The 24,124-nt window shown below is 45.3% G+C and overlaps 1 protein-coding gene across 11 annotated transcripts in view; it reads right to left on the bottom strand.

Moving 5' to 3' along the window:
- PPFIA2 (PPFI scaffold protein A2) overlaps nt 1–24,124 on the bottom strand; it is a 455,338-nt gene that overhangs the window by 48,091 nt on the left and 383,123 nt on the right. For 6 of the 11 annotated variants that reach the window (XM_089652248.1, XM_089652302.1, XM_089652255.1 and 3 more), the window contains 5 exons: nt 23,860–24,097; nt 23,596–23,625; nt 22,157–22,287; nt 19,335–19,510; nt 5,480–5,573 (listed from right to left, as the gene is read on the bottom strand). In XM_089652248.1, the coding sequence (XP_089508374.1) occupies nt 5,480–5,573; nt 19,335–19,510; nt 22,157–22,287; nt 23,596–23,625; nt 23,860–24,097 (669 nt within the window). The remainder of the gene's footprint in view (nt 1–5,479; nt 5,574–19,334; nt 19,511–22,156; nt 22,288–23,595; nt 23,626–23,859; nt 24,098–24,124) is intronic. The other 5 variants (XM_089652279.1, XM_089652271.1, XM_089652243.1 and 2 more) reach the window with 1 other exon arrangement.

The raw sequence follows: 24,124 nt of genomic DNA on the forward strand, positions 1-24,124 counted from the left end.
GTACAGCCAAAGCTCTTTTGGCTGTACTTCTCTTGTGGGTCACAAGAGTGCAGTTCGTTCTGTGACCCATTTTCAGCTGACAGCAGGCTGACATCACTCTGGCGGTCCAGGCTGGGGAAAGATCCCGACTTTAAAGTCAGAATCCACCCCAAAGTTGGGAGCGGCACCTGGCTTAGCCTTTCAGCTAGCCACTGAGTGCCTGAACCAGCCACTCCCTCCCCCTCCACAGCCCAGTGCTCCAGTGAGCATGTGGAGGGGGTAGAGCAGACAGCAGTGACTGACAGTCATTACTGTCTGCTCAGAGGGGTTCTGAGAACTCAGCGATCAGTGGTCATGTGGTCACTGAGTTCTCACCCCTAGAGTTCTCACCCCTAGATCCAGCGGGGGACATCCACCTAGGCAAGCATTATTTTTTTAAAAATTAATTCCCACACTTTTCTTATAAACTTTCACAAGGAAGTTTATGGAATTGCAAAAATTTCAGAATCACTAATTTTAGTTCAAAAGTGAAAAATATTTTAAGATTTAAGTCACAAGATGTTTCAATTGCATTCTACCACAGATATTGAATATTATTACATTAAATACTCAATATTTCATTGCACTGTTTTAAGTTGAGACAAAGCAATTAAAGGAAAGAGGTCTACAGTAAACTTATTGGATGGGCCAGTTCAGTTGTGGAGTCAAGCTGGAAAAGGGGTTTCATAAGTAGTACATACTTGAAAACCTAAAAGATTGGTGGACAACTTGTGGTGGTTTTGTGTATGCTTTGTAAAGTACAGTATTTTAATGAGACAACTTACTTAACTTTTAAACAGTGCAAATTGCAGCATGCTGTAATGTGCCGCAGCATGTCACGCGTTGAAATATAATGCTACCAGCTTCATCTTTTGTTCACTGCACACCAAATGGTACAATAGAAAACAAGGCTTTTTGCCTTGTGCATGTGCTGGGCCTGCATTGACCAAAGCTGCTCAACACATGTAGTGTGAACAAGAACAAATTGTAATCACATATGTACGTTTGTACTTGTAAATCACATTAATTTTAAATTAACTCACTTTCACTGTAATGTTATGTTCCTTCAACTTTCTTCACTTTTCCAGCACTCTTTTCCCATCAAGCAGTGTCTGCAGGGCTTCCTACGTCAGCTATGAGACCTTGCTCTACACAGGCAGCCCATGGGACCAGGGCTGTGCAGGTGCTGACGTGTCCCATAGCTGGGAACTTGGATGGCTTGAACTAACAACCTCTGCTGCTTGTCACATATGGACTCCACCTCTGGCATGTGGCTAACACATCAGAAGCAAGTGTGCTGGTAAGGACTGGACTCATCATACTTGCAGTCTCTTTGTAACAGTTTTCAAATATGCTGACAATGAGAGGCAGCAGGAGAATCATAAACAACTGCTGTCTGATCTACTCTACCTGGTACCAAACAAGTTGCCTGTGGACCACATTTGGCCAAGAGGCGCTGTGTAGTGCAACAGGGGCCTAAAATGACTGCATGTGTGATGAAGTAAGCTAGCTTTCAATTTGCAGCCTAAGCTCATGCCAAGTGATTACATTCAAACTGTTCTTTCAAGGATAAAAAGCCATTCAATCAAGTAAAAGCAATGCTAACATTATAATATAAATATATGGTAATAAAGGGGCAACTGTGACAAAAAGCATTTAATGTGTTCTTTATTTTTTTATTAAGGTTGGAAGTTTGGTTTCTAAACTGCACTGCATAATTTATAACATTTTCTAAATTTGTCCAAAATGATTCCTGTATGCCAGATAATGTTTACAATCATCTTGGCATCTCATATGGACATGATATACCTTCAGGCATAGAATTTAAATGATAAAAACAGGGCTAGTGTCTTTTAATACTCTAGTTTTATAATCAACTTTATAGCTACTATCTGTAGTCAAAGCATTTTCTGATTTAAGGAAAGAAGTAATTGTTGCCTCTAAGGAATTGTTGGCTTTAATCTGAGACTGATATAATTACATTCTCTGTGCTTTCTAGATTACAGCCACTCTTCCATCTTCTAAGAACGTTTTATAAAAGATTCCAAACAAAATAGCCTGTCCCCAGCTCTCAAAAATAGATTAATGGCCAGAAACATTAATTTACAGTATTTCACATATTAGTTGAATTTATATTGTGATCCAGCAAGCTGGCTACAAACATTTAGCACTCAAACCTCGGAGCTCTAGGGTATTCCTGGTTCCATTACCAAAGACATCTGCATAGAGTTTGTATGGGTTTCTGGCATTTGAATAAACTGTATGCATGCTTTTGTATATTTTGGTAGAGACTGATTTATTTATACTCTGTAAAACACATACTAGGTTGCTATGCAGTGCTTTATAGCACAGGAAATAATTGGACAGAACCACAGAACTACACTATATTGAAAACGTATTGGAACGATTGCCTTTACACGCACACGAACATTAATGGCATCCCAGTCTTAATCTGTAGGGTTCAATATTAAGTTGGCCCACCCTTTGCAGCTGTAACAGCTTCAACTCTTCTGGGAAGGATGTTTAGGAGTGTGTCTATGGGAATGTTTGACCATTCTTCCAGAAGCACATTTGTGAAGTCAGGCACAATGTCGGATGAGAAGGCCTGACTCGCAGTCTCCGCTCTAATTCATTCCAAAGGTGTTCTATTTGGTTGAGGCCAGTCAAGTTCCTCCACTCTAAACTCGCTTATCCATCCAACATGACTGTGCACCAGTGCACAAAGCAAGGTCCATAAAGATATTTGTGCACTTGTGTGCAGTCATGTTGGGATAGGAAGGGGCCATTCCCCAAACTGTTTCCACAAAGTTGGCAGCATGAAATTGTGCAAAATGTCTTGGTATGCTGAAGCCTTAAGAGTTCCCTTCACTGGAACTAAGGGGCCAAGCCCAACCCCTGAAAAATAACCCCACACCATAATCCCCCCGCCACCAAACTTTACACTTGGCACAATGCAGTCAGACAAGTACCGTTCTCCTGGCAACCGCCAAACCCAGACACATCCATCGGATTGCCAGACAGAGAAACGTGATTCATCACTCCAGAGAACACGTCTCAACTACTCTAGAGTCCAGTGGTGGCGTGCTTTACACCGCTGTATCCGATGCTTTGCATGCAGCTGCTCAGAATGGAAACCCATTTCATGAAGCTCTCTCAATGCGCTGTTTTTGTGCTAATTTAAAGGCTACATGAAGTTTGGAGGTCTTTAGCTATTGACTCTGCAGACAGTTGGCAACTTCTGCACACTGTGCGCTTCAGCATGTACTGACTCCGCTCTTCCATTTTACGTGGCCTACCACTTCGTGGCTGAGTTTCTGTTGCTCCCAGTTGCTTCCACTTTGTTATAATACCACTAACAGTTGACTGTGGAATATTTAGTAGCAAGGAAATTTCATGTATGGACGTATTGCACAGGTGGCAACCTATCATGGTACCACACTTGAATTCACTGAGCTCCTGAGAGTGACCCATTCTTTCACAAATGTTTGTAGAAGCAGTCTGCATGCCTAGGTGCTTGACTTTATACACCTGTGGCCATGGAGGTGATTGGAACACCTGAAATCAATGATTTGGAGTGGTGGCTCAATATGTTTGGCAATATAGTGTATGTTACATTAAATGTTACATAACACACATGATACTGGGGTGGTTTCCAATATTCATATGATGCAGCAGAGAACTTACTTCTTACTGCCCTATCCTTTTTAGCAAGACACCTGTCTGTGTACAATGCATGAAGGGTTTATTGTCCATCATTTTGCATGAGCTGTTTTTTCTGTCTATGGCCAACATATTACACAGATAACTAAATTTAATGCCAGCACTATCACAGCATTACAACAAGTAGCCAAGTTGTAACAATGTTACACGTGGTTTCATTAGTTTATAGTTTCTACCATGTGATGGATAAACAGTATAACAACAAGAGTTCATGATATGGCTGAAGAAAAGTCCTTTTTGAAAAGGATTACAAAAACTCATTCATATTGGCTGAACATACACAATACTGCCCTTTTTATTTACCCAAGATAGTTGGTAAATAGCTTTGATCAACCATGAAAACCCATCCAAATGATCAACTTTATGCAACAATAAACTTGACAGGTAGTCATACAACAGATGATGTGATGTCTTAAGGTCTATTTTTCTGGTTATTTTGTAAAAATGTATACTTGTATATTATATGCTGGTACATTTATATACATCAATGTTAATTGTGACGTCAAATGTTTATGTAGTTTTAGCCATAGTCTTTTGACTAAAATGCTGTTTTAGTTTTAGTTGTATTTTAGTCATCTGAACCGTCTTAGTGTTAGTCATATTTTTGTCAACTAAAATATCCAGTACATTTTAGTTGACTAAAATCTAAAAAAAAAATTTAAGCATTTCTCTATAATTTCCAAATTCATTATATACCCCTGGAGTAAAAATCTAATATCATGTTATTATTTATGGAAGTGAGGGAGTGCACAGGTTAAGAGCAGGGAGTTTGACAATATTGGAAGGCTGTAATGCACAGTGCTATGCACACCACTAAGCACTGCTACCTTGCTGGAAGGGGAAACACTAACCACATGGTTTGCAGGCTTTACAGGCAGAGCTCCGAGGAAAGCAGAAATTCACATGGGTAAACATCCCTCCTTCACATCTACATTCTGTTTTCGTTTGTTGACGAAAATTGGAATTGATTTTCATCATTGCTTTCGTCAATTGATAAAAATTCAAATTGATTTCCGTTTCGTTTTCTTAACTGAAAACATGACGCTGACAAAAACTATGACAAAAATATTTTTGTCACCTAAATTAACACTGGTATACATATTAGTCAGTTATCTTCAACCCTGCACAAATGTTGAGGGCTGTTGACTAAGAAACTCCGAGTTGACTAACAACTATTTTCATGACAGTTCTGTTAAGGTATTTTGCTGATAATAAATATTAAATACACATTCACCAGCTTATCCTCACAGAAATGAAATTTTATAGTGATCACTGTAATCATCTATTGATTACGTAGTGCTGACTACCTAACACTTGCATGTCTGATCGTCTACTTGGCAATAAGGAGACACCTTCTACATTAGAGTATAGATATGTCAGTCTCATATGGCGTGGCTCTTCCTGATACAAACAGAGGAAGCACAGCTACAGTAATTAGTCTAATTGCAAACTGGAAATATATATTTACATACTTCAGGATTTACGTTAAAAAGCAATCTGTCAATAAAAAATTAGATTTTATATTGCGGAGTACACTGCCATTTAAGTAGGAACTCATAAACTACATACTGTACATGTTTCGGGTCAGCAAACAATAAGGTTGACAGCCTTGGAACTTTGCAAATCAAAAACAGCAAATATCATTTTTTTATCATGATAGGTTCCTTTCAGACAGTTTTTGGGAAAGTAAAAATTGCATGCCAAAATTATAATGATAAATGCAATAGTACGTGTTACATACTTTTTCTTTAGCCTTCGGTCTTTTTCTGCTTGAGTTCCAAGTTTACTCAACCCCAGAGAGTCCTGTGCCCCAGGGTCTGTATCCATGAAAGCTCCTGTTGTTAAGAATGACATAAATCACATCAGTCTTTATTAAGGTTCAATTAGGTAATAACAGTTTATATTTATTTTGTATATATGTGTGTGTATATATATATATATATATATATATATATATATATATACATACAATTTATACACACACACATATACATAAAAACATAAAACCACACAGGGCTAGAGAAATTGTATCCCTGGAGTGTATTTTGTTTCTGTTTATGCACACATGCTAGAGATGTGTCCTCACTTGACATTTCCTGTATTAACAAATTATTGTTATTGGACAGCATATTGAATTGCTATATATTTTTTTGGTTTGATTACACTGCGGGTAAAATATCATGATATATGGTAGCACATGAATATATTTATTCACTGTGAAGGGCCAGAGCCTGCTTTCTAATTTATGCATATATTGGAGATGTATTTTACACTTAAAGGGGCAGCTATCTTTGTTTTTTTTTTTTTTTTTGGCACAGATTTACACACATTTCTGGATGGCACCCTCCTATTTTTCACTAGATTTCCTGTATTAAAGCTATAGTAAATGAAATGTGACAGCAGACACAGACTTTGGAAAGTGGTGCAGGGTTATTTTGAGTTATTATATAATTACAGAACACAAATTCAACAAATCAGAATATTATCATGTGGTATTTTGGATATAAAGTTGAGCTCTATGGTACCACTCTTTGGCAGTTTGGACAAATTGACCAAAATTACCCTATGCTCAAACTGTTGGACCTACATCATAGTACCTAGTACAGGGCTCTAAGTAATCATACTGATAAGAAATTTGCTAGTTGTGCCCTTGCCATCTCCCATTCTCCCTCTAGTTTCCTACAAATTGACCTCAGTTCATATCTCTGTGTGCTGAGAGTAATTCAGCCCATTCATTTCAATGCGCTATCCTGTCCGCAAGAAACTTGGGAAAGACATCCCTGCCCCTTTTGTAAAATTGCACCACACAGAAAATATGCATGGCTGCTGTTGCATTGGGGTGCCATTAAGAAGTAATGGCACCCCCATGCATCTGCTGAAGTTAAGCTCATTTCTCTGCATGTCGGGAAAACACTCACTTCTGTGCATGATTCTGGCATGCAGAGATGTGAACCTAGCCTTACTGAATATATCAAGGCTAAAAAACTTAAGAAAAGTTGTGTTTTTAACATCATGATGTAAACTTGAAATTAAGATTATATCTAGAGATGAGCGAAGAAATGAAAAATTCGATTCGACTGATTCGGCGAATTCGTGGACAATATTCGATTCGAGTCGAATAAATTCGCTGTGAATTTAACTTAAAAAAGGGTGTTTCTAGGCTTCAGAGAGACTTAATATTAGTGCAGAACACTGTACCTTTAATTTAAATGCCCTTGGAGTCTGCTGGGGAAGAGAAATAATACTGTCTGTCAGTATGACATGCAGATGAGTGCCGTCGATCTTAGAATCACTGCACACTTCACTCCTTTGGCCAGTCACGGGGCCAAAACCAGTGTTTGGAGCCACAGTGTGGCGGTGGAGGCAGCAGCAATGGGAGGCCATACAGCAACCTATGACAAAATGGAAACCAGCAGGAGCGTGAGGAGACCTGAAAGTGGCACATGGCAGAGTGGGAGCAATGGGAGGCGGTACAGGGACCCAGGTCACACTATGGGCCCAGCAGCAGCGTGACCAGGCGGTACGGGGGCCCATGGCCGATATGGGGCTTGGTGGCACCTATGGAAGGCCTGTAATCTGCCAGCAACCTATGACAAAATGGACAACCGCAGGAGTGTGAGGAGATTTCAAAGTGGCACATGGCAGAGTGGAAGCAATGGAAGGCCGTACAGGGACCCAGGTCACACTGTGGGACCAGCATCAGCGTGAACAGGCGGTACGGGGGCCCATGGCCGATTTGACCTCATTCATCCCATAGTCCTGCCGACTCACGAATAGCGTGGCCTCCTCAAAGGGCCTGAGCAAGCGCAGGTGTCACACATGAGCTGCCAATGGCTGACATCTAAGTTACACAGGGAGTACCTTTATCCGCTTTTAACATCAGGAAATCTGTGATGGCCTTTAGCTGTTCGTAAAGGCGGTCTAACATATGTAGGGTTGAATTCCACCTTGTTGCAACGTCACAGCATGAGGAGTCGGTACGGGGGCCCATGGCAGATTACATGTCTGGCAGCAGCTATGTGAGGCCCGTAATCTGCCTGCACCCTATGTCAAAAAATTTAACACACCAGCAGTGTGAAGAGACCTGAAAGTGGCACATGGCAGCAGAGTGTGGCGATGGAGACAGCAGCAATGGGAGGCCGTACAGGGACCCATGAGAGACTCTGGACTTGGCAGCAGCATGAGGAGGCGGTATATAGGGGCCCATGGCAGATTAGGGGCCTGGCAGCAGCTATGTGAGGCCCGTAATCTGCCTGCACCCTATGTCAAAAAATGTAACACACCAGCAGTGTGTGAGGAGACCTGAAAGTGGCACATGGCAGAGTGTGGCGATGGAGACAGCAGCAATGGGAGGCCGTACAGGGACCCATGAGAGACTCTGGACCTGGCAGCAGCATGAGGAGGCGGTATATAGGGGCCTATGGCAGATTAGGGGCCTGGCAGCAGCTATAGGAGGCCCATAATCTGCCAGCACCCTATGTCAAAAAATTCTACACACCAGCAGTGTGAGGAGACCTGAAAGTGGCACATGGCAGCAGAGTGTGGCGATGGAGACAGCAGCAATGGGAGGCCGTACAGGGACCCATGACAGACTCTAGACTTGGCAGCAGCATGAGGAGGCGGTATATAGGGGCCCATGGCAGATTAGGGGCCTGGCAGCAGCTATGTGAGGCCCGTAATCTGCCTGCACCCTATGTCAAAAAATTTAACACACCAGCAGTGTGAAGAGACCTGAAAGTGGCACATGGCAGCAGAGTGTGGCGATGGAGACAGCAGCAATGGGAGGCCATACAGGGACCCATGACAGACTCTGGACTTGGCAGCAGCATGAGGAGGCGGTATATAGGGGCCCATGGCAGATTAGGGGCCTGGCAGCAGCTATGTGAGGCCCGTAATCTGCCTGCACCCTATGTCAAAAAATGTAACACACCAGCAGTGTGTGAGGAGACCTGAAAGTGGCACATGGCAGAGTGTGGCGATGGAGACAGCAGCAATGGGAGGCCGTACAGGGACCCATGAGAGACTCTGGACCTGGCAGCAGCATGAGGAAGCGGTATATAGGGGCCTATGGCAGATTAGGGGCCTGGCAGCAGCTATAGGAGGCCCATAATCTGCCAGCACCCTATGTCAAAAAATTCTACACACCAGCAGTGTGTGAGGAGACCTGAAAGTGGCACATGGCAGAGTGTGGCGATGGAGACAGCAGCAATGGGAAGCCGTACAGGGACCCATGAGAGACTCTGGACCTGGCAGCAGCATGAGGAGGCGGTATATAGGGGCCTATGGCAGATTAGGGGCCTGGCAGCAGCTATAGGAGGCCCATAATCTGCCAGCACCCTATGTCAAAAAATTCTACACACCAGCAGTGTGAGGAGACCTGAAAGTGGCACATGGCAGCAGAGTGTGGCGATGGAGACAGCAGCAATGGGAGGCCGTACAGGGACCCATGACAGACTCTAGACTTGGCAGCAGCATGAGGAGGCGGTATATAGGGGCCCATGGCAGATTAGGGGCCTGGCAGGAGCTATGTGAGGCCCGTAATCTGCCTGCACCCTATGTCAAAAAATTTAACACACCAGCAGTGTGAAGAGACCTGAAAGTGGCACATGGCAGCAGAGTGTGGCGATGGAGACAGCAGCAATGGGAGGCCATACAGGGACCCATGACAGACTCTGGACTTGGCAGCAGCATGAGGAGGCGGTATATAGGGGCCCATGGCAGATTAGGGGCCTGGCAGCAGCTATGTGAGGCCCGTAATCTGCCTGCACCCTATGTCAAAAAATTTAACACACCAGCAGTGTGAAGAGACCTGAAAGTGGCACATGGCAGCAGAGTGTGGCGATGGAGACAGCAGCAATGGGAGGCCGTACAGGGACCCATGAGAGACTCTGGACTTGGCAGCAGCATGAGGAGGCGGTATATAGGGGCCCATGGCAGATTAGGGGCCTGGCAGCAGCTATGTGAGGCCCGTAATCTGCCTGCACCCTATGTCAAAAAATTTAACACACCAGCAGTGTGAAGAGACCTGAAAGTGGCACATGGCAGCAGAGTGTGGCGATGGAGACAGCAGCAATGGGAGGCCATACAGGGACCCATGACAGACTCTGGACTTGGCAGCAGCATGAGGAGGCGGTATATAGGGGCCCATGGCAGATTAGGGGCCTGGCAGCAGCTATGTGAGGCCCGTAATCTGCCTGCACCCTATGTCAAAAAATTTAACACACCAGCAGTGTGAAGAGACCTGAAAGTGGCACATGGCAGCAGAGTGTGGCGATGGAGACAGCAGCAATGGGAGGCCGTACAGGGACCCATGAGAGACTCTGGACTTGGCAGCAGCATGAGGAGGCGGTATATAGGGGCCCATGGCAGATTAGGGGCCTGGCAGCAGCTATGTGAGGCCCGTAATCTGCCTGCACCCTATGTCAAAAAATGTAACACACCAGCAGTGTGTGAGGAGACCTGAAAGTGGCACATGGCAGAGTGTGGCGATGGAGACAGCAGCAATGGGAGGCCGTACAGGGACCCATGAGAGACTCTGGACCTGGCAGCAGCATGAGGAGGCGGTATATAGGGGCCTATGGCAGATTAGGGGCCTGGCAGCAGCTATAGGAGGCCCATAATCTGCCAGCACCCTATGTCAAAAAATTCTACACACCAGCAGTGTGAGGAGACCTGAAAGTGGCACATGGCAGCAGAGTGTGGCGATGGAGACAGCAGCAATGGGAGGCCGTACAGGGACCCATGACAGACTCTAGACTTGGCAGCAGCATGAGGAGGCGGTATATAGGGGCCCATGGCAGATTAGGGGCCTGGCAGCAGCTATGTGAGGCCCGTAATCTGCCTGCACCCTATGTCAAAAAATGTAACACACCAGCAGTGTGTGAGGAGACCTGAAAGTGGCACATGGCAGAGTGTGGCGATGGAGACAGCAGCAATGGGAGGCCGTACAGGGACCCATGAGAGACTCTGGACCTGGCAGCAGCATGAGGAAGCGGTATATAGGGGCCTATGGCAGATTAGGGGCCTGGCAGCAGCTATAGGAGGCCCATAATCTGCCAGCACCCTATGTCAAAAAATTCTACACACCAGCAGTGTGTGAGGAGACCTGAAAGTGGCACATGGCAGAGTGTGGCGATGGAGACAGCAGCAATGGGAGGCCGTACAGGGACCCATGACAGACTCTGGACCTGGCAGCAGCATGAGGAGGCGGTATATAGGGGCCTATGGCAGATTAGGGGCCTGGCAGCAGCTATAGGAGGCCCATAATCTGTCAGCACCCTATGTCAAAAAATTCTACACACCAGCAGTGTGAGGAGACCTGAAAGTGGCACATGGCAGCAGAGTGTGGCGATGGAGACAGCAGCAATGGGAGGCCGTACAGGGACCCATGACAGACTCTAGACTTGGCAGCAGCATGAGGAGGCGGTATATAGGGGCCCATGGCAGATTAGGGGCCTGGCAGCAGCTATGTGAGGCCCGTAATCTGCCTGCACCCTATGTCAAAAAATTTAACACACCAGCAGTGTGAAGAGACCTGAAAGTGGCACATGGCAGCAGAGTGTGGCGATGGAGACAGCAGCAATGGGAGGCCATACAGGGACCCATGACAGACTCTGGACTTGGCAGCAGCATGAGGAGGCGGTATATAGGGGCCCATGGCAGATTAGGGGCCTGGCAGCAGCTATGTGAGGCCCGTAATCTGCCTGCACCCTATGTCAAAAAATTTAACACACCAGCAGTGTGAAGAGACCTGAAAGTGGCACATGGCAGCAGAGTGTGGCGATGGAGACAGCAGCAATGGGAGGCCGTACAGGGACCCATGAGAGACTCTGGACTTGGCAGCAGCATGAGGAGGCGGTATATAGGGGCCCATGGCAGATTAGGGGCCTGGCAGCAGCTATGTGAGGCCCGTAATCTGCCTGCACCCTATGTCAAAAAATGTAACACACCAGCAGTGTGTGAGGAGACCTGAAAGTGGCACATGTTTGAGGCATGATTCATGGCGGATTTAGTCAGTTGTGTCAGGAACTGGTGGTTTGAAATCCAGACTAATCCACGCCTGATTCATTTTCACAAACGTGAGTCTCTCCACACTTTGGGTGGACAGTCGTGTCCTCCGCGGAGTTACAATACCTCCTGCCGCACTAAACACGCGCTCCGATGCCACGCTACTGGCCGGGCATGACAGCCTTTCAAGGGCAAATTCAGCTAGTTGGGGCCAAAGGTCAAGTTTCGTTGCCCAGTAGTCAAGGGGATTGTCTACCTCGGTTGGCAGGGTGCTGTCCAAGTAGGCCCAAGCCTGTTGTTTGAGCTCCTGCTCCAGGTCCACCTGATGCTGCTGCTGCTGCTGCGGCTGGTTAGTAGTTTCCTCACTGCGCTGGTGAAGAAAGCTACTCATCATCGACTGCAGACTGAGGCAGCCGCTGCTGGTGGAGCTGCCACTGCTCCTACCACCCCACCCCTCCCCTGCTGCCATGGCAGCGGAACGCGAGCGCACAGGGCCCACAGTGTCTGAGGATGGACGTTGGCGCACAAAGGCAGAGACCAACTGACTACATAGGTGGTTTTTATAGTACGTAATTTTGGCCTCCCTCTCAGCAGGTGTGAAAAAGGCCACCATTTTGGACCGGTAGCGAGGGTCCAACAAGGTGGACAGCCAAAAGTCATCCCTCTGTCTGATGGTTATTATTCGGCTGTCGCTACGCAAGCAACCGAGCATGCTATGGGCCATTTGTGCCAAGGAATGCGAGGGACTCCCTGCCTCCATCTCCACAGCATACTGCCACGGTGCGTCTGGGTCCTCTGTCTCCTCCTCCTCCTCCTCTACCAGATGCTCCTGCTCCTCCACTCCTGTCCGCTGAGTGGAAAAACCACCCATTTCACTCAATAATTCCTGAGCACAAATGTCCTCCTCTACCTCCTCCTCTTCTTCCTGTCCTGCCCCCACAGGGGTCATGTGGCGTTGAGATCTGTGCGCCACGTCTACCGCACCCTGACCAGCCATTGTTAACAGCATTTGTTCCAGGACGTGCAACAGAGGAATGACGTCGTTCATCCCATAGTCCTGCCGACTCACGAATAGCGTGGCCTCCTCAAAGGGCCTGAGCAAGCGGCAGGTGTCACGCATGAGCTGCCAATGGCTGACATCTAAGTTACACAGGGGAGTACCTTTATCCGCTTGTAACATCAGGAAATCGGTGATGGCCTTTCGCTGCTCGTAAAGGCGGTCTAACATGTGTAGGGTTGAATTCCACCTTGTTGCAACGTCGCAGATCAGGCGATGCTGTGGAATTCCGTTCTGACGCTGCAGCTCAATGAGGGTGTTCTTTGCGGTGTAGGAATGGCTGAAATGCATGCACAGTTTACGTGACATTTTAAGGATGTCTTGCAGTGGGATGGTGGATTTTAGGAACCGCTTGACAACCAGATTGAACACGTGAGCCATGCATGGCGCATGGCACAACCTTCCTTGACGCAGAGCAGACACCATGTTCTTTCCGTTGTCAGTCAACATGGTTCCGATTTTTAGTTTGCGCGGAGACAGCCATCTGTCGATTTCTCTGTTCATTACACTCAGCAGTTCCTCCCCTGTGTGACTACGTTCGCCAAGGCATACCAGGTGCAGCACAGCGTGACACCGTTGCGCCCTGCACATGTGATATGCCGGTCGGGTAATGGGACTTGGCACGGGGGTGGCGGCTGAGGACACGGCGGAAAAAGAGGTGGTAGAGGCGGACATGCTTGCTGGACCAAGGACGTGCAAACGTGGAGGCAAAAGCGTCGTGACCTGTCCAAGTTGCTGGTGCGGCTGTGCCGGCACCACGTTCACCCAGTGGGCCGTAAATGACATGTACTGTCCCTGACCGTAGTTACAGCTCCACACGTCGGCGCTGCCGTGCACTTTGGCAGAGACCGACATGCTCAAAGACTGGCCCACCATCTCTTCTACATGTGAATGCAGGGCTGGCACTGCCTTTTGGGCAAAGAAATGACGGCTTGGCACTCTCCACCGCGGCGCGGCACAAGCCATCATTTCTCGGAAAGGTGCTGAGTCCACCAGTTGGAAAGGGAGGGACTGCAGCACCAGCAACTTGGACAGGAGGACGTTCAGCTTTTGCACCGTCGGGTGCGTGCTCGCAAACTGTTGTCTCTTGGATACGGATTCCAAGAAAGACTGTTGACGGAATCCGAGAAGAGGAGTAGCAGGAGAAGGAGCATCTGAACGAGCGGAAGATGCCAATGAGCGACAACTCCCCTCAGCAGAGGTGTTGGAGCCTTGACTGGCTGATAGAGGGCGATTGACGACGTCGGGTGACGGAGCAAGTAACGGAGCGGGTGATGGAGCGGGGGCTGGGGCAGGCAGAACCGCCGTATGTTTATCACGGTTTTCCCAGGCCACCGAATGGTGACGCTGCATATGCTGACGCAACGCTGTAGTCCCAACATGGGCCCCCTGGCCACGCTTGCATTTCTGGCCACATAGTCGACATACGGCTACGTTTACTTCCTCGGGCGGCTTGAGGAAAAATTGCCACACCACCGAGTAGGAAACTTTGCCCCCGCTACTCTTCACTGGCTGACTGCTACTTCCTCCGTGCGCAACGGCACCACTACTGGCCGTGGTGGTAGGCTGCAGTGGAGCTGGTGCTCTACTCCGTGGACGTTTGGCTCCACTGACACTGATGCGACCCTGCTGCTGTCTCCTGGGCAACCCACCGACTGTTTTGCTCGCTGCCAAGCTGCCACCCTCTTCTCCTGATGATGCGGAAGAAATTGCCTGATGACGACGAGGCTGCCAAGTGCGATCAACCTCCTCATCATCAAGTAGGGTCTCCGCCTCACTACTAGCCCCCTCGGCTGCGTCTGGGTCAGGAGACAGACCTGTCTCTAGACCGGCTACCGAGCCACTCTCCTCGCCAGTACTTGTTCGCTTGGCTGCTGAAAAGGCCGATGTCTCCCCCCGTTCCTGACCGCCCTCTGTTAGCTCTTCCTCACTGTACAGTGGGGCTGAGCCCACAGCATGCGATACTTCGCTTGGTGAGGGAACAGCAAAGGACAGGGGCAGGTAGAGGACACGTGATTTCAGTGGGCTTGGTCCCGGGCCATGCCAACTAACGGTTGTGTCTGACGTACCCACCGACCGTTGGCTGTAGGTGTCAGAGGTGACCTGGGAAGAGGAAGACGACCGAGCCAACCAATCAATGACGGCAGGGTTGTCGGTGGAGACACGACCGCTGGATGACACCGGGAGCACTGGCCTCTGGCTGCGAATACTGCTGCCTCGACCCCTTCCTCTGCTGCCACGTCTGCTCGCTCCTAAAACATTGCCTCCTCTGCCACTCCTCTGCATGTTGTCTGACATACTATTTAATTCAACGATTAGGTGTCCCTGAGTAACAATTCTCTGGCACTCAGTAACAATTCTGTCTGTCCCTGAGTATGAATTCTGTGGCCCTGAGTAACAATTCTGTGTCTGTGCGAGTAACAATTCTGTGTCTGTGCAAGTAACAATTTTGTGTCTGTGCGAGTAACAAATCTCTGGCACTCAGTAACAATTCTGTCTGTCCCTGAGTAACAATTCTCTGGCACTCAGTAACAATTCTGTCTGTCCCTGAGTAACAATTCTCTGGCACTCAGTAACAATTCTGTCTGTCCCTGAGTATGAATTCTGTGGCCCTGAGTAACAATTCTGTGTCTGTGCGAGTAACAATTCTGTGTCTGTGCAAGTAACAATTTTGTGTCTGTGCGAGTAACAATTCTCTGGCACTCAGTAACAATTCTGTCTGTCCCTGAGTAACAATTCTCTGGCACTCTAACAATTCTGTCTGTCCCTGAGTAACAATTCTCTGGCACTCAGTAACAATTCTGTCTGTCCCTGAGTAACAATTCTCTGGCACTCAGTAACAATTCTGTCTGTCCCTGAGTAACAATTCTCTGGCACTCAGTAACAATTCTGTCTGTCCCTGAGTAACAATTCTCTGGCACTCAGTAACAATTCTGTCTGTCCCTGAGTAACAATTCTCTGGCACTCAGTAACAATTCTGTCTGTCCCTGAGTATGAATTCTGTGGCCCTGAGTAACAATTCTGTGTCTGTGCGAGTAACAATTCTGTGTCTGTGCAAGTAACAATTTTGTGTCTGTGCGAGTAACAATTCTCTGGCACTCAGTAACAATTCTGTCTGTCCCTGAGTAACAATTCTCTGGCACTCAGTAACAATTCTGTCTGTCCCTGAGTAACAATTCTCTGGCACTCAGTAACAATTCTGTCTGTCCCTGAGTATGAATTCTGTGGCCCTGAGTAACAATTCTGTGTCTGTGCGAGTAACAATTCTGTGTCTGTGCAAGTAACAATTTTGTGTCTGTGCGAGTAACAATTCTCTGGCACTCAGTAACAATTCTGTCTGTCCCTGAGTAACAATTCTCTGGCACTCAGTAACAATTCTGTCTGTCCCTGAGTAACAATTCTCTGGCACTCAGTAACAATTCTGTCTGTCCCTGAGTAACAATTCTGTCTGTCCCTGAGTAACAATTCTCTGGCACTCAGTAACAATTCTGTCTGTCCCTGAGTAACAATTCTCTGGCACTCAGTAACAATTCTGTCTGTCCCTGAGTATGAATTCTGTGGCCCTGAGTAACAATTCTGTGTCTGTGCGAGTAACAATTCTGTGTCTGTGCAAGTAACAATTTTGTGTCTGTGCGAGTAACAAATCTCTGGCACTCAGTAACAATTCTGTCTGTCCCTGAGTAACAATTCTCTGGCACTCAGTAACAATTCTGTCTGTCCCTGAGTAACAATTCTCTGGCACTCAGTAACAATTCTGTCTGTCCCTGAGTATGAATTCTGTGGCCCTGAGTAACAATTCTGTGTCTGTGCGAGTAACAATTCTGTGTCTGTGCAAGTAACAATTTTGTGTCTGTGCGAGTAACAATTCTCTGGCACTCAGTAACAATTCTGTCTGTCCCTGAGTAACAATTCTCTGGCACTCAGTAACAATTCTGTCTGTCCCTGAGTAACAATTCTCTGGCACTCAGTAACAATTCTGTCTGTCCCTGAGTATGAATTCTGTGGCCCTGAGTAACAATTCTGTGTCTGTGCGAGTAACAATTCTGTGTCTGTGCAAGTAACAATTTTGTGTCTGTGCGAGTAACAATTCTCTGGCACTCAGTAACAATTCTGTCTGTCCCTGAGTAACAATTCTCTGGCACTCAGTAACAATTCTGTCTGTCCCTGAGTAACAATTCTCTGGCACTCAGTAACAATTCTGTCTATCCCTGAGTATGAATTCTGTGGCCCTGAGTAACAATTCTGTGTCTGTGCGAGTAACAATTCTGTGTCTGTGCAAGTAACAATTTTGTGTCTGTGCGAGTAACAATTCTCTGGCACTCAGTAACAATTCTGTCTGTCCCTGAGTAACAATTCTCTGGCACTCAGTAACAATTCTGTCTGTCCCTGAGTAACAATTCTCTGGCACTCAGTAACAATTCTGTCTGTCCCTGAGTATGAATTCTGTGGCCCTGAGTAACAATTCTGTGTCTGTGCGAGTAACAATTCTGTGTCTGTGCAAGTAACAATTTTGTGTCTGTGCGAGTAACAATTCTCTGGCACTCAGTAACAATTCTGTCTGTCCCTGAGTAACAATTCTCTGGCACTCAGTAACAATTCTGTCTGTCCCTGAGTAACAATTCTCTGGCACTCAGTAACAATTCTGTCTATCCCTGAGTATGAATTCTGTGGCCCTGAGTAACAATTCTGTGTCTGTGCGAGTAACAATTCTGTGTCTGTGCAAGTAACAATTTTGTGTCTGTGCGAGTAACAATTCTCTGGCACTCAGTAACAATTCTGTCTGTCCCTGAGTAACAATTCTCTGGCACTCAGTAACAATTCTGTCTGTCCCTGAGTAACAATTCTCTGGCACTCAGTAACAATTCTGTCTATCCCTGAGTATGAATTCTGTGGCCCTGAGTAACAATTCTGTGTCTGTGCGAGTAACAATTCTGTGTCTGTGCAAGTAACAATTTTGTGTCTGTGCGAGTAACAATTCTCTGGCACTCAGTAACAATTCTGTCTGTCCCTGAGTAACAATTCTCTGGCACTCAGTAACAATTCTGTCTGTCCCTGAGTAACAATTCTCTGGCACTCAGTAACAATTCTGTCTGTCCCTGAGTAACAATTCTCTGGCACTCAGTAACAATTCTGTCTGTCCCTGAGTAACAATTCTCTGGCACTCAGTAACAATTCTGTCTGTCCCTGAGTAACAATTCTGTCTGTCCCTGAGAATGAATTCTGTGGCCCTAAGAATTCTCTGGCACTCAGTAACAATTCTGTCTGTCCCTGAGTAACAATTCTCTGGCACTCAGTAACAATTCTGTCTGTCCCTGAGTAAAAATTCTGTGGCCCTAATAACGTTTCTGTGGCCCTAAGTAACAATTCTCTGGCACTGAGTAACAATTCTGTCTGTCCCTGAGTATGAATTCTGTGGCCCTAACTAGCGTTTCTTTGTCCCTAAATAACGATTCTGTGGCCCTCATTAACAAGTCTGTGTCCCTGAGTAATGGTTCTCTGTCCCTAAGTAACTTCTCTCTGTCCCCAATTCTCGTTTCTGTGGCCCTAACTCTGTCCCTGTCCCTAGTACAGAGCGGTCTGCCTCTGTTCAATGACTGCAGGCAAATGAAGATTTCCAAAATGGCCGCTATATATACCTCGACCATTACACAGTGCTGGCTGGCTGGCTGCTGATTGGCTGATGCGATCACATGTCGTTGAGGAATGCATTATGGGGCAGCGCGCCTTGTCTGCGCGCCTTCCCCGACATCCCCGCTCCGTCGCCGCACATGTCAGCCGCCATTTTCGGAAAAATTTCGATTCGCGCGTCCGAATTAGGCTGTTTTTCGGATTCGGCACGAATCGAAATTTTTCCGATATTCGACTCGAATTCCACTTCGGATGCTTCGATTCGCTCATCTCTAATTATATCCACAGAAACTGTTACTGTACAATTTGTACAATCTGAACTATCACCAGCAAGAACTTCTACAGCCTGGCTATTAAATGAAAGCAAGTTAAATTATAAACATAAAAACAGTTTTGGTGACAATAAAGTATTCAGATTGGCAAAAATTCTACAGTCTATTCTCCTTTGAGCTGCATTGTTTAAGCTCCCAATCACGCTTGTTCACTCTCTCCCACTGTGCTTCCCATGTGTTTGACAAGCTGGCATACTGAAGCTGACACATCGAATTAAAGTGAACAGAGTGAACAAGAGACAGATTGGGCAAGTACAATCCTGACATCCAATTATCGTTTTCTTGTGGCTAATCCTTAAATATTATGATTGCATATGGCAACTTACCATGCATGCAAAAGTAATTTTAGCACTGTGTTTGTCAGTCACTTTTAACACAGCAGTGGTAAAGTGAGACACTATAGGTCCATATTCAAAGTTTGCTTTTAAGAAATGAGTAGGTGTGTTCACTTTCAATTTTATGCAAAATGACTCCTCTGTGCCTGTGCACTCAAAGCATCATGTGTCTTTACATATAATAGAAAGAACAGAAACTTATTTCTAAATAACACAATCCTTATGAAGAACAATGACCTTGGAGGCCATACTCCTTACTGAGCTGTCCGAGTCTTGCTTTCTCTTTTTTACCAAACAATCGTCCAATGGATGATTTAATTCCTTTCTTCTTTGGAGCTTTGTGGAGAGAGTCTTGACTGCTGTTGGCACTGACTAGACCAAGGGCATCAGGTTCAAGAGATGCAGTCAAACTTCTACAAAAAAATTATAAAAAAAGATTTTAAAATATTTAAAACTCACATGCTAACAGCAAACAGGTTCTGTACTGAATTCATGTTGTGTTTACATCCTGGGGCCAGAAAAAAATAGCTTTGCTGTTTTCATGTCAAAGAAGATTTAGCATTCTCTTGTAAGTGGTAGTGACTGACCTTGCTTATAGGGTTTTTATTATAGTGTACCTGAAGTGAGGGCACTGGTATAACTTTATTGGTATGAAAGTTTTTTGCTTGGGCTTCCAGGAATCACTGAAACTAGAATGCAGTGTCATGCAAATACCAAATCGGCACCCATTGTCGAGAACCTGGTTCTGCTACCTGTTAAGCCTCATAAATGGATAGCAAGGCCACTTGTCTAAGTAATCAGCCAACGGCTCAACCTATCCAGTTGTCTTGCCAGAATGCTAGTATCCTGGCTGAACAAGAGAAATCCATTGATTCCCCTATCCATGTTAATAGATAGAATGTGAATGTGAATAGAGGAATGTCACCTGGTAGCTTCTATATTCAGAAGCTACCAGGTGAATAGAGGAATTTCGCTCGGTAGCTTCTGTATTCAGAAGCCTCTGCTCAAATAAATATCTGTTCTTGAACTGGCTCCTTCAACAAGTCAATTAAAAAATCAAATTTTGCAGAGTGGGGGGTTAGCTATACTCTAAAGCATACATTCACCTTTGGGAACATGTTAAATGTTCCACCCATTTTTAGGGTGGAACACGTTCCCGATCCTGCAATCCTGCAGCAGCCGCCTGATTCCTCCCCCCTGCACCCATGGCAGTAGTACGGGGATAAGTTCCTTGGCATAAACATTTTCTATTGATATAAATCAATAGGTCTAATCTCTGTCTAAGTGCATTATGTAGACTGGTGGCAGTTTCTGGTCTTCCATGGGACAACAAAATAGCAGCTGAGAATCTGTCCACTAAACACAGTATAACATATAAAACATTATAGCTCTACAGAGAACAAGAACATATTTACTAGATCATTCTGCAACAGGAATGGGCAAATTTGTCCAGATAGGACATGTGAAGACATTACATACAGATCTGTTTGATCTATTAGAAATGTCACTGTTGGTATGAACGTTTTTTGCTTGGGCTTCCAGGAATCGCTGAAACTAGAGTGCAGTGTCATGAAAATACCAAATTGGCACCCATTGTCGAGAACCTGGTTCTGCTACCTGTTAAGCCTCATAAATGGATAGTAAGGCCACTTGTCTAAGTATTCTATATTCAGAAGCTACCAGGTGAATAATCTCTGTCTAAGTGGATTATGTAGACTGGTGGCAGTTTCTGGTCTTCCATGGGACAACAAAATAGCAGCTGAGAATCTGTCCACTAAACACAGTATAACTGTCAGGTACCTACTGACGGTAGCTCTATGGATCCACAGACCGAGATTCCCCAGGGCGCGGAGTCTAAGCCCCAGTCTGCTTGTTCACCAGAGCCCCTGATGGTGGGGATGGACTTGGAGCAGGCTGAGACCAGGTCGCGACCCCTGGGTACACCCAGCAATAGTAGAGAGAACTGCCAGTGGCATGTAGCTGGATAAGTGCCTGATGTGAAGAGGCAGAGCAGCCCTCGGCAATAATGGATGGATCGGTGCAGGATGGATGGACGGAACACACCGTGAAGTAGTAGCGGAGTCAGACAGGCCGGGTCGGTAACAGTGGAGGCAGAACGGAACAGAGCAGCAGGCAGAGGATAGTCGGGTCACAGGCCAGGTTCAGCAGCAGGAGGTCAGACAATCAGGAACAGGCAGAAGAATGGTCAAAACAAGCCAGGGGTCAGGGCAGGAGATGGTCAGCAGAAGTCAGGATCAGGCTGGGTCCGGCAACAACAAGATACTCTCACAGGAACAGGATAAGCAGGGAACAAGACCATATGGCAATTTGAGCATTGCAAGAGCCGGTTTAAATAGTGCGCCCTGCTCTGTCATTGGTGCCAGGCATGCGTCCATGAGCACGAGTGCCCATGCCATAACTGGGCGCCTATGTCCTAGCGCCCGCACGCTTGTCCGCATCAGAATTCCAAGCATGCGCAGACCCGTGCGCCGCGGAGAACCTCGAGATCCCTGACAATAACATATAAAACATTATAGCTCTACAGAGAACAGGAACATATTTACTAGATCATTCTGCAACAGGAATGGGCAAATTTGTCCAGATAGGACATGTGAAGACATTACATACAGATCTGTTTGATCTGTTAGAAATATCACTATGTAAGGGGAATATTCTTCATAGAGAAAAGGTGTGCCCTTGTACGATTTGACATCACCTCTTATTCTGGCAAAATTTGCAAAATGTTTAATTTCCTTCCCTTTCTGTCTCTGTGTTGTTCTAATCCTTTCACACATTTATTTGCACAAAAAAGAAAAAAAAAAGCTATAGATACAATTTAACCAAGTTTAAGAAATATGGCTGATCTGGTTTCTTTTGGCCCTGTCAACATAACCTGATTAGTTACAGAGCCATATACACTCAACGGCCATTTTATTAAGGTACACCTGTTCAGTTGCTTGGTAACACAAATTGCTAATCAGCCAATCACATGGCAGCAACTCAATGCATTTAGGCATCTAGACGTGGTGTTAAATTGAAGAAAGTGGTACACAGCTCACCCTCTGGCATCATTATGATATGAAGATGGCAAAGTATGAGTCATCCTGAGGGCACGTGGTGTTGATGGAGGGGAGGTTTCACATTTTATCGTGGCTTTGTCTTCACGACCATCTTCCTCTACAACTGCAATCTGCAACAGAAGGTTATGTTTAGCCATATTCAAATGAATCTATGAATTATACAGTTTCTGTGCTGAATATAAAGTGTATGCAAACAAAATAAAATGTTAATTGTTGCTATCTTTTAAACTAGATTTCCACAATTTAAGTCTGCACAACAGCTTTACCATCACATTTAAAAAAAAAAGAAGGAAAAGTCTCACAAGGTTTCTGGTATGTATTTGTAATTATCTGGAAAATATTTAGTAATCTATTTTGTATGCATCTGGTCTTATTCTAAAGGGAATCTACCAAGACTTTTTGCTCCAGACCAGCTTTCTGACATTGACAACAGGTGATCAATTGTGAACAATGTGGGTCGGCATGGCCACCCTCTACCAGAATTGCATATGGTGGTGTGGTAGCACAGGAGCACAATTGTGAGACAGCTGACACCATATAATAAGAAGTGACTGAACAGGGATTTTCATGTCAGACATAATATTTTTAAAGCTGTTTTAAAGCTTCCATCATAGCCTTTCGCCATGTAATTTGCTTTGGGAAAGAATCTATTTCCAGGTATCTAATCAGATGAAACAAGCTGGTCTGGTGTTGAAAGTGTTTGAGAGAAGAAACATTTCTGCAGTAAAATCTACAACAATAGGCCAGTGATATCAACACAAAATCTCAGCAATTTTTTACTTTTCAAGACAAAGGATTTGGTGTTTAAATTATAAGTCTGGCTGTATAATATCCATTAATTGCTAGTAATCCTCAATCATAACCCCCAAACTATCCTTGTGGTTTATTAGCCTGTCCTGATCTTCTTCCAAATTGTTCCCTTATCAAAAACTGGATTATAACTTGAAGATCACCAGGCACTGCATGCTAAATCATAGGGAACTATTTTCAAAGCTTATACACACCTTATATTGATTTGTACACTGGAACTCTAGATGCATGCTAACCACTGAAAATTCTGATATTATCATGTGAAAATTTAAAATCCAAATTGAAGATTTAGTTGCTAACTAAATGTAACAAATTACTCTCAGTGATACATTTATCTTTGGCCACCATAAAATCATTATACATTATTTTGTTGATGGGTACACAACAATTTGAATGCTAAATTATCTTTGAACGATCAAGACAAATATAGAAATCACTCCAAAATGCATATCTTTTGACAGACAGTAATATGGAATGGCCATAAACATCCAGGCCAGCGGACTGAATACTTGCCTGGCTTGGTTTCAGGATTAACCCAGCTCCAAAAGAGACAAATGGTTATTATTCTAAGCATGCTTTAGGTTTACAAAATATAAAAGTAACATTACCTTTCGTCGATGCTTCCGCAAGTCACTAGGCTAAATTTACATAGAAATAAAAAACAAATAGTATTAGTATTACTACAGAGAGTAAAAGACAAATAACACCGAAACAATTAAAACTAATTAACGAGTAATGAGTACGTTTGTTAGGAAGCAATTAAAAGACTATTAATGTATAAAAATAGCAACAGTCTCTTTTTGAAAAATATTTGGAGGAAACCTGTAGTCATGAGTCAACAGCCGTAAAATAATGCAGAATTCACAACTTACTAGTGTCATGACTCCCATGCGATCCATTTCCCTTGCAGGGCTACGTGGTGTGAGTTTAGGTGTGGAATGTCCGCTTGGAGGTGATGAACTTGCTAACGACGAAGCAGTCACTGAGCCAGTTATAGAGGTACCCGGGTGAATTCTGGCCAAGTTGAGTCCCTCCAAGCTAACGCTAGCAACTCTGTTTTCTATCTCTTCTGCTCTGAGTTCGGTAGACTCTTTTTCTTCCTGAATGAGTCTGGTAAAAAAAAACAAAAGAACATTT

Source organism: Staurois parvus, unplaced genomic scaffold, assembly GCF_062004578.1.
Source record: "Staurois parvus isolate SC_StPar_1 unplaced genomic scaffold, SC_StPar_1.0 ptg000025l, whole genome shotgun sequence".
NCBI classification, from domain to species: domain Eukaryota; kingdom Metazoa; phylum Chordata; class Amphibia; order Anura; family Ranidae; genus Staurois; species Staurois parvus.